At 30.3% G+C, this 11,424-nt stretch overlaps 1 protein-coding gene across 2 annotated transcripts; it reads left to right on the top strand.

The window, feature by feature from the left end:
- Positions 1 to 1,622: 1,622 nt before the first annotated feature.
- LOC106685872 (cytochrome P450 4C1) lies at positions 1,623 to 11,067 on the top strand. Of its 2 annotated transcripts, XM_067053391.1 has the most exons (14): positions 1,623 to 1,750; positions 1,826 to 1,962; positions 2,243 to 2,400; positions 4,640 to 4,746; positions 4,892 to 4,982; positions 5,093 to 5,278; positions 6,094 to 6,163; positions 6,628 to 6,754; positions 7,697 to 7,766; positions 7,844 to 7,959; positions 8,809 to 8,877; positions 9,291 to 9,459; positions 9,752 to 9,922; positions 10,526 to 11,067. In XM_067053391.1, exons 3-14 carry the CDS (start codon positions 2,244 to 2,246, stop codon positions 10,678 to 10,680), a joined length of 1,488 nt encoding a protein of 495 aa, XP_066909492.1. In that variant the 5' UTR covers positions 1,623 to 1,750; positions 1,826 to 1,962; position 2,243; the 3' UTR covers positions 10,681 to 11,067. The 2 variants fall into 2 exon arrangements, with proteins under 2 accessions (XP_066909492.1, XP_014284340.1); XM_014428854.2 differs by lacking the exon at positions 1,826 to 1,962 and having other exon boundaries at positions 1,640 to 1,750.
- The last annotated feature ends 357 nt before the right edge of the window (positions 11,068 to 11,424 follow it).

The following is an 11,424-nucleotide window of genomic DNA, read 5'->3' as shown; positions in this document are numbered from 1 at the left end:
CTCCGCCGCCTTACATAGCCAATGAAGAAGATCCACTTAACCTCCTCCATGAGTATCGGAAAATCTTGCACAAATGGCCTACACCTACGTCTTTCTGCATACCCGATGTCTTGCACGCATTGAATACGTGGATACATTACGATGTCATGTACCGCAGTATTTAGAACTCCGTAGCTGTAATATTACATGAAAAATTAATTTTTCTAGTAAAAGATCGTTGATCACGTAAAGAAGCGGTGATTGTGGATGAATATGATAAATGTGGATTTCGACATTTTTATTTTAACCCACGGACAAGGTATGAGATGTTTGAATGGAATTTTCTAGTAAAATTTAGGAATATAACAACCGACATCGCGGTACCCATGTAATATGAGATTCCAGGCTTAGTGGAAGGAGGACGGAGACTTATTTATAGTTTCCGTATTAGTTGCTACACTTGAGACAACCATTAGGAGCATACAGCTTTACATCTTTGATGAGGAAAAAATAAGTGATACTCCATCCTAGTTGTCAACACTCGAAAAAGCACTATTCAAAGGTACTTTAAGAGTTCAGCAAGTTTAGTTTTCTATGGAACAACCATATTGACTCACCATGAATTCCTCAGCCGATTGAAGGGTGAGCGATGTAACACATTTTCTTTGGATTCAATGAGACATGTGCCTGTTCCGATTCTACTTATAAAAAGAAGACAATCTGCAACTTTCCAAATTGTATAATGAAATTAATGAAGCTTCTAATTCCAGCACCAATGTTCATACCACAATTGTCTGTGGAACAATAGACGCCAGTGTTACCCGACCTTATTTATTTATTTTTTCAAATCCCCTACTTAAAATAAAGCTATGTGTTTAACAGTGTCTGTGTAGTGAGGTTTTGTTTTTATCTGAAACGTTGTTACATTTTAAAACATGAATATAATGAATGAGTATTGACTTTATTTGAGTTAATATGTGTGATATTTTATGCTATTGGGGCATACCACTGTTAGGAGTTAATGATCTTAAAAACTAGGTCTAAACCTACAACTATTTACAATATGTACAGGTTGTTCAAGTGGCTATATTGCTGCCTATTGCCACCGCACTGGTGGGGGCGCTGGTTGCAACGTCTGGAATTGTGGTTTGGGCTGAAATTTCACCGAGTCCAGGAATTTAATATGCCTCCTCCTGATGAAGTCCAGGACCATTGGGACATCCAATAATTTGTGAAGGTTCGGCGGTTTCTCCTTCTTCCATACTGTAGTCCGTACAATCTTCCGCAGTATGGAATTTTGGAAATTTTGAAGGTAGCGCTGTGTACCATCATTGAGGTGGATGAACAAGAGAGCACCGTATAGGAGCGCTCTTGTATACTTGAAGTTTTAACCGGAGGGAAAGGCCCGATGATGTTAGGAGATGGTGTAGGCGGAAGGATTTCCTTCTGACTTTATTTACCGACCTTATTTACGAAATGTGTCCTGATAAAACACTGCTTAGCGATAACGAATGCGGGATGAAAAAAATATATATGTTAGGTGATTATATATCATCATTGATAAAAACGTCTTTTTCTTTTTTTGAAAGATTGATATTTCTATTGCCTCATAATTACATAATTTTAATCGGAAAGAACAATATTGAGATTCATTGATTCTCGAGCATTGGGCATCAATAGCCTTTATCGTTGATTGGGTAATCCAATTCTCAAGCATTCTTTAATTCTTATCATAGCTGCAAAAAATTGGCAATTCGTAGCCAAACGGCAGGTAGGTTGCATCATTAAGACCTTATTAGTGTTTTCAATTTTTTTTTATTATTTAATGTTTACTTTTTGTTCGTAGCTTGCAACTTTAAGAACTGATTAGTAATTTATATTTTGAATTTGTGATATCTAACTTGGGTGTTTTTTTGAAATTGTAAATATATTGTTCGAAAAAGGAAGTATCTGGAAAAATCAATTTAAATAAAAGGTCATAAGGTAGGTCATGTAATAATTTTATTTATTTATTTATCTTAGTTATTCCTATTAATTAATGAAAGTTTTTGAATGGTTTGAAGTAGTCTATACTACTTTTTTTAAAATTTCGTACATTGACTTTTTATGTTGCCGAGTAGATATCACTTTACTTTTTATTATTGCAAATCTATAATCAATAAACAGATAAAAAAGTTAATAATTTAAATTTCCTGTCTTGTTAATTTAAAGCTTAATGTGAAATGCCAATATTTATTTATTTGCTAAAATGTTTGTACATTAGGATGGAGATTATTTTGCTGTCAGTGGCTTTTGGTGCTTTCATCTTGTGGTGGATGTTTTCATCCCCCAAAAGACTGAGGAAAATGGGCGACCGTTTTCCTGGTCCAAAGGCATATCCAATTGTCGGCAACACGTTTAACTTTCCAATCATTGGACCGAGTAAGTTCAATTTTATTAGTAATGATTAATCTTTAATGGTTTATGAAAAGAAATATTATTAAATAATTAGCGATTTCAAACCTGCGTTTCATATATAGATCCATTATAGAACTTTTAAGTGACCAAAGATATTATTATTATAACAGGTATAGGTAATTAAAGACCAGTTTTTCACTCACAAAAAAAGTTTTAAACGTGCAATAAAAAACTCAAAACAAAGAAAATCAAAACGGACCAAAAATAAAATTATTAGCTTTATCACTTTTTACTAACATAATCTATTTTTTTAAAAATGATAATTTATATTAGGTGGAAATTACTTACAATTATTGAAAAATACTATTTTCCCTCCTAAAAAATTTAAATTAATCATTTTATTAATAAAGTTCAGTATCATGTAAATTTCTATATATCTTACTCTCACGTAATACCTCCTACTCTCAAGTCTATGTCTTAAAACAGAAAATGGTCTTTCAAGATCTACAATTGTAATTGGACATCATTTATTTTCCTTTAAAACAAAGAAGCAAATAACTGAAAAAATGATCGTGCAGAGGAAGTAGGTAAATTATTTGTTCGGATTTGACAAAATCTTTTTGACCAAACGAGAAAGAAATGCGTAGCTAGTGAATTGAACAACCTGTTTGATAATAAAGTACAAACTAATACTATTAGTCTTGTAGATTTATCTTAATTCAATTACACTGTCTTGTACAATGGTAACTTGTACTTTAGTATTTTTTAATTCCTGTAATATTCCTAATAGTCATCCCTATAATGAAAAAATAAGTATTAGTATTATTACCACACTATTTTCTACACTTGTACTATGAACTAATACTATTAGCTTTCATTATGAAACAGGGCCCTGGGAGTAGATGATTCACAATTTAAGATGTTTATTTAAAACCTATAAAAAAGAAATATAATCGTACATTTATCTGTTTCTTTACGAGATTTGAAACGGTCACAGGTATTCACCAAGGCAGTTGTCTCAGTTCTCTCTTATTTAAAGCCAAGTTAGAATAAGATTTCACCTACCAACTTTGAATGTCAGCTTAAAGATCTTGGCTTACGCTGGTGCTTTGATATCTTTTTGGAGAAGATGATAGGAATCTGCAGTAGAACCTATTGATCTTAAAAAAGGATCTAGTGAAAATTAATATGAATATCAATAAATAAAGAAGAAACTAAAATAATTAGGAAAGGAAAGCTCAAATTGCGTAAACTCAGTTTTAATGAAAAAATAATAGAGCAGGTAAATTGCTTTAAATATGGAGAAGAATACCTAATGGAAAACGGACTTCTTGAAACTAAGATCAGAGAAAGAATACTGTCTGCTGGAAAGTTCTTCAAAGCTGTCAAAATGGGCTTCATCAATTGGAGAGATATGTCAAGAGGAGGATGAAGGTGGCAATATACAAAAACGCTTATTCATCCCAACATGACATCCTTGCTAACTGCGGACCATTACAGCAATGTACAAGTGCCTAATATAGAGTTCCAAGATGTATTTCCATCAGAGAATAGAAATTAAAATAAAATGAACAGAATTAAGAACAAACCTCATAGTAAAGTCTTTGTTTACAGACATTAAGGAGAATCAACTGTGGTGATGTGGCCAAATCAATAGGATGGCTAGAACAATCATCTGTTAAGGGAATGCAGGAGGAAAAGAGAATTTTTTTTCTTTTTTCTCTGATCCCTCTAAAACAGAAAAAACAATAAATTGGTGAATGCAACAATAAATTAGTTAATGCTTTACTATGGGAAAAAAGAATAAATCATGTTGAGTATTACCTTTGGTATTTTAAGGTTACCTGTAATACTTATCTATTAATTCTGAAATGTCCATTCTGTATGGTCCTACTAGTAAAGAAAGAATCCCGAGGTGAGGGGCCTCTTCATGTTGATTTTTGCTTAAAAAAAAGAAAAAGAGAATTGATTGGGGGAGGTGGATATATAGTGCAGGTTAGCCACACACTGAGAAATCAGTTATAAGCGTCTGATGAAGAAGGTAAATACTGCTAAATAAATATATTGTTTGAAAAAGTTAAGCATTTTTATCTAGAAAAAGAAAAAGAAAATGGCCTGTAACTAACAAAAATCAAATTGTAATTTTTTTTTTGTACTAAGATTAGCTAATGATTTTAAAGACAATTTATTTACTAAATCTTGACCAAATTCAAATATATAGGTGATTTGCAATTTAACTAAATTCAAAATCCTTTCTTAATAGATGCACCGCAGAGTTGGTCAGCTTCCTCAAAAAAGTATGGATATACTATGAGATATTGGTTGGGACCAGAACTGCATATATTTGTTTCTGAACCAGATGACATGCAGGTAAGTTATTAGCATTGTTAAATAACTAATAACTCTTAACTTTAATATTAGAGATTATTTATGAATTATCTTATTTTCTTTTTTTCACTACTGAGTTAAAATTATTTAAAAACATTCTTATTTATAATGGCTATTCTCTTTTCAGATGATTCTATCCAGTCCAACACTGATAACTAAATCATCTTCATATAAATTATTAGATTCCTGGCTTGGTACAGGGCTCCTTTTAGCCACAGGTATCTGATGATGATCTTTTACCAAATAAAACTAAGGATCATATTACATTTCCACTCTTACATTATATTTAAACCCACAAACATTACTTATGTGTAATTTTTATTTACAGGTAATTTATGGCAGATGAGGCGCAAAGCTATTACACCAACCTTCCATTTCAAGATTCTGGAAAAGTTTATTCCAACATTTAACAAATGTGCGAACACTCTGGTGAACTGTCTGAAGGATAAAACCGATAAGGGGTATTTCAACATAATAGAGTTCATGTCCAACTGTGCTCTCGATGCAATAGCAGGTGAGTTAATTTGATTGAAATCAATAACTCTTTTTTTTTTTTTACTATATCATTGTTTTTGAAAATACAATATAAATCAAGTATTTCTTTTTAAAAAAATATTTTCTTTAATGTAAATTTATAATACATTTTTGGCTGTATATACTATGTAAGTAGATATTAAAAGAACTATGGGAATAACTGTTTCCTCTGTGGACTGAAATTTAAAATTAATTGGGCTATTATTATGGTGGAAGATAGACACAATACAAAATTTGATTTTATGAGCCTGTGTAGCTATCTAAGGTGTACTGTTTCTATAGCTAAAGAATTATGTTGGAAGGAGCTATTCTGAAGAACTACCAGTCTCATGTGAAAAACTTCTTTTGATTTAGATAAATTATTTTTTGAGAAAGGCTTTAGGCTATATCGCATCATGCTACAATCCAAATAGGAAAGATCTGTTTAATGAAAAGCTTCAATGGAAATAAATAAAGGTGATTCTAAATGGTGTTGTTGACTATGATACTCATTTAGTGAAAAGCTTCAGTAAGTATGTCGTCATTCTTCTTAGATTATATGTGTGCAATAAGGCTTGAGTAGACTTTAAAAAGAACTGTTTTTCTTACACTGTTTTACCAAATAAAATTTTTTTTATTTCTACATAAGCTTTAGATTTCATTCAGTTAATTTATACTACTCATAATTTATATAAAACAAATATTTATAGCCAAATGTATCTCAGGTGAAACTGTAGGACATAGTTAATGAAAAATGAAGGGAACGATTTCTAATTATAATTTTTATTTTTATTTATTTATTTATTTTTTTTTTAGAAACTGCAATGGGTACTGAAATAAAAGCACAAACTGAACCATTAGAGAAATATCCAAATTCTATATCCAGGTAATGGAAAACATCCCTTAATTTTAATTAATTAATATTATCAATTCATATGTCGATACTAATTTTTTTAGTACTTAATCAAGAGTAAATATAATGTGATCTATATCGCTTACTAAAGTATATTTAATGATTAAATATTGATTATATTTACAATTATTATATTCAAAGTTTTTGTTAAAATAATTTAAATATTGAATACTTATCAATTATTTATTTTTTAGTATATATTACAGTCCTGCAAGTCTGGATTTGTCCAAATAATGCTTTTATTTGAAAATATGAATTAACTGTAATTTTCGGTCCCACATATTATTTTACTTACAATAAATCATGTAATTAAAAGAAAAGAAGAATGTTAGATGAACTATAGTTATTATTTCTTATTTAATTTATGTGCCTCAAGTTACTTCACTCAGACCACAGAAATATTCATGATTCTATTGGAAACTGTTTTTTATGTTTAGAATGACAAAATATCTTGGTGAAAGACTCAGAAACCCTCTGTTGGGTATGGAACCTATTTATACTCTCTCTGGGCGAAGGCAGAAGGAGGCAGAGCATCTGGATATACTTTTTTCACTTCCTCTTGAAGTAATTATAAAATTATAATACGAAATTTTTTTTTTTTTATTATTATTTAAAACTAAATTTGATTTTATTTAACAAAAATTATCTTTATTAGGTGGTTAAATCTAAGATTTAAAATTTATTTCTTTAACAACTTTAGGATTTTTCTCAAAAAGGTGTTTACTTCCTTTTCCAAGTTTTCAGAAAACTTTAAACAAATATAAAAATTCAAATTTCTAATTTTTATAATTAACAACTTTTTTATAGTTGTCCATTTAAAAAATATAGTTAGTGGGAATTTTAAATTATATATACTATTAATTAGAATAGATTATAGATGGACATAGACTCATTTTTAATTTATTAATAAAAACTTTTTACAAAATTTTCATTTAACTATTATGTTTTTTCAACATTAATCATTCGCCCTATCTCTCATTTCTGCCTGAGATCGTTCTCTTACTCTACCAAGCCTGGTTGATGTGATCAGGTCATTTGGTATCATAGGTTCTTTAATTTAACCTCTCGGCCTCCACTAACTGTTTAATAATTTTTTTATCCCCTATTCTACTCACATGGCCAAATCATTTCAGTTAGTATTGCTCCACTAAATTATAATACTAAATTAGTATTGCTCCACCAAGTAACTCTGACAGGCGAGACTCAAGGCTCTTCAGGATAATTTCAGTTTGAATTCAGTCCCTTCAGGTTTCACGCTGGATCCTTATCAGGAACCTCATCTCCAGTGCCATCAAATTTCTAAGAGCTTTAGAATACATTTTCAATTTTTTTTATTTTGAATAAAGTATCGGTTTTCTCTATTATGTGCCATCCACTTCCAATCGACAAAACTTCTTTTATATTGTCAAAAATAATTTTATTTCTTAAAAAAATTAAAGTTGGTTTCTTGAAATTTATTTCTTTTGTCACTTTAAATAAAAGTGTGGTGTAATTGTATTACTGCAGGTACTAGAAAGAAAGAGAAATGAAAAATCCAACATTCCATCAGAGACAGAATTATTGGAAGAGGATTATGGTATATTTAAAAGTTTTAACCTATTTTTATAATAACTTAGCATATTACGAATAATATTATATACAAACACTTGGCAGGTGCTAAAAAGAAGACTGCATTTTTGGAGCTACTTCTTGAAATGAAACAAAAAAATATACCCGGTTTCCAAAGTGATAAAGACATTAAAGATGAAGTTATGACTTTTATGTTTGAGGTAAGTTATCTTTAACATTTATTAACCTATTCCTAGCCAACTAATGAAAAAAAAAAGTTTTTGTTTAATATGGGCAGCAGTAGCAGCGTGGTAACGTGCCAGACTACCAATCCACAGATTGTCTGATCACCACCCGGGCAAATTTTCAAGCACAAAATAATGCTAAACTCACTGACAACCTCCCCCCGGGCATTTGTGAGGCCTGTTAGCCAATAGGTGGCACTCACAAAAAATAGGCGTGGGAGTGACGAACCCATCCTGCGTAAAAACCACGTCAAGAAACGCACGATGAGAATTGTATTGTATTATTGTATTATATTCCTAATATGTATTAGGAAACATCCTAATACTGGGAATATTACATCCTAATATTGGGAAATACATCACGCGAGGAGTTAGGCCTCCATGGTCTGTTGCCCATAGAATAATAATAATAATAATAATAAATAAAGTCTCCTCTTCCTGTTTTAAGCTGATATTTCAAAAGTGATATAGGCCCGTCGCTCTCCGAGGAAGAATATACTTATAAGGTATATAAAGAAGTGGGTGCAACAGTTGCTGCAATGGCTGAGAAATGTGAATGGATCTTTTTTTTTTTTTGTACTTTTGGTTTTAACAAACACTATACTGTACTGCTGTTGTTTTTTTCTTTAGTTTGTAGCTCAAAAACTTATTAAGTGAAGAATGAACTAAAAATATTTGAAAAGTAAATTAAAAATACTTCAATTAATTTTTCTCATGGCCCTGTGGCTCTGAAGATAATGTTTTTGTTTTAATATCTGAGATAATATTTTTGTTTTTGACTCTGGATGTTTTAGTTCTAAATGTCAGAATTTTTTTTAATTTTAGGGCCATGACACTACAACAACAGTACTGAGCTACACAATTTGGCTTCTTGGAATGCATCCAGATATACAGGTAAATCTGAGTTCATTTCTTCCTTCGAATATTAAAATTTCCATTAATCTAATAAAATCACATATAAAAACTTAATAAATGTACTGTTTTGCTCTACTGAATTTACTAAGATATTTAAGTAACAAAAAATAAAATACCACACAGAGGTAAATCTTGTTCATAGTAATGCCCTATTTCAATAATATTGTATTATCTTTTGTAATAATTTTTGTAGTTGCACAATTGAATAATTTATTTAGTTTCAAATATTTTGGATTGAACCAAAAGGTTTTACTTCTTATTAATCAAGGGGAGCAATTTTTGAAAACCCCTAAGGCTAACAATGAATGTTAAGTCATCCAACTATCCCTTAACTAGGAATTTCTTTTAGCCTATTTATTAAAGAAATTCTTTTAACATTTTTATGATAACAGGAAGAATTGTACAATGAGATAAAAGAAGTTACAGAGAATCGTGAGCTGACCATTGAAGTATACCAGAAGATGCACTACCTAGAAAGGGTAATAAAGGAATCATTAAGGCTCTATCCACCAGTACCAGCTTTTGGACGGCAGGCAACCCAAGATATTGTTCTTCCTACTAGTAAATATAATGTTCACAAAATTATAAATTCAGTGTATATAATTAATTTAATCTCCCTGTCTTTGTTTCTGGAATCAAAATTAAAATAATATTTTCATTAGTCATATTAATAAGTAAGTTTAATTTTTTTTTTGCTGATAAAAAATTACCATTTCTCTGAAGTTGTTTATGTCGTTGTGATTAATATTTCTGTTTGCCTTAGAAGTAACATTATTTATAGACCAACATTATCATTTATTTTATTCTCAAGTTTTTGTATAATTTTATACACAGAAGAAACATAACTTTTTAGGTGGATATGTCATACCAGCAGGAGCACAGATTGACCTAGTCATTTACTTGCTGCACAGAAGAGAAGATATATTTCCAGAGCCAGATAAGTTCATCCCAGATCGTTTTTTGGAACCTGCCAAGCATCCTTTTGCTTACTTACCCTTCTCAGCAGGTCCAAGGAACTGTATAGGTATTTCCCTAACCTAATTTATTCAAAGAATATCAGATTATACACTTAGTTCTGTTATGAGATTGATAGGATTTTTTTTACAATTATGACATAGGTTCATCGTTTTCACATACATTTATAACCTACTTTTTCCCCAAGTTTCTTGAAAATTACCCACCTATCAGTTCTCATACTATATTATCAGAACCCTGACTGCATTAGTAGTTCATTCATTGCCATCAGTTAAATAAAAAATGTAAAGTATTTTGGGATTAAAAGGGCTCCTTACCATTTTTCAGACATTAACCCTCAAAGGTTTTTTTTTTTTTTTTTTTAAACAGGGATAAGAAAATTTTTCAATCTGAGAAAAAATACCCTAGATTTAGACTTTTAAATTAGAAATTGGACTTCAGAATGAAACTTTTGTTAGATCCACATAAGCATAACTCTTGATTTTATTGATAAGTTCCTTTTTTTTAAATATTTTTTTACAAGTATAATTTATAAATAACATAGCGATACAATTCTTTTGAGAACAACTACTACAATACACTTACTGTTTGTCGAAATTTTCAACTATTTAAAAAAAATTATTTTCAATCTAATGTTATCAATTTGTTATAGGTCAAAAATTTGCTATGCTGGACTTGAAAGCCATTATATCACATGTTGTGTTGAACTATAAGATAGAGTCTGACAGTGACCTTGAGGTAAATCCAGAATTGCTCCTTCGCACATCAAAGGGACCAAATGTCAAATTAACTGTGAGGAATCCATGAGAGTGATTTATCATTCTAAGATACTATAATACCACAGTATTTTAGGATTTGAATGACACTTATTCTTATGTTATTAAATAAAGATTTCTTTTATTATCATGACATCTAGCAATTTTGATAATTGAAATTCTCCACTGTTGCAAGAATTTTTCAGGAAATTCCTGACATATACTACATTTTTACTTTACATGTACAATGTGTCATCTACAAAAGTCTGTCAGTCAAATTCCCCAACTTTTCTCTGTCTAGGGACAGTAAATGTTGCTGAAGTTGTCAAAATTTTTTTGAGTTTATATTTTATGTTTGTTGATTACCACTAAACAACTCCTAAGATGGTTAATATTTAGTTAATAAGTTTTCTTAATAAAGAAGTATTGATGAAAGAAAGCATTGCATTATCTCAAAGTTAATTCCTTATTTTTATTGTTTAAACATGATCCTCAATGGTTCAGAATATTTGATAATCCAATAGTTACCCACACTGCACACCATTAAAAAGACGGGTCTCTTACACATTTCTAGGTAATTATCCTGATTTTTATTTATTTATCAGTTGTAAGTAGCTCCTGAATTTAATTTGGCATAAATATTCTCTCTTTGAACACTTATGTCCTTAAAATCTTATAAATCCTGTTAAGTAGTCTTAAGACCTCTGAATTGAATCTGTGAAACCTTTATAAATTCTGAAGTTGTTTTCTTCGGCTTTTCATTGAATAATGGTTTATGAAAGACATTATATATATA

This window comes from Halyomorpha halys, unplaced genomic scaffold (assembly GCF_000696795.3).
Source record: "Halyomorpha halys isolate HHAL.00 unplaced genomic scaffold, Hhal_1.1 Scaffold749.1, whole genome shotgun sequence".
Classification (NCBI taxonomy): Eukaryota; Metazoa; Arthropoda; class Insecta; order Hemiptera; family Pentatomidae; genus Halyomorpha; species Halyomorpha halys.
The sequence above is the reverse complement of the archived record's forward strand: the minus strand, read 5'-3'. Positions and strand labels throughout refer to the sequence as shown.

Bases quoted from the DNA above. Each gene is read 5' to 3' on its own strand.
- LOC106685872 (XM_067053391.1), top strand. From the start codon at position 2,244: ATGGAGATTATTTTGCTGTCAGTGGCTTTTGGTGCTTTCATCTTGTGG. The intron at 5,279-6,093 runs GTGAGTTAATTT...TTTTTTTTTTAG, and splicing joins TGCTCTCGATGCAATAGCAG to AAACTGCAATGGGTACTGAA. The intron at 6,755-7,696 runs GTAATTATAAAA...GTATTACTGCAG, and splicing joins TTTTTTCACTTCCTCTTGAA to GTACTAGAAAGAAAGAGAAA.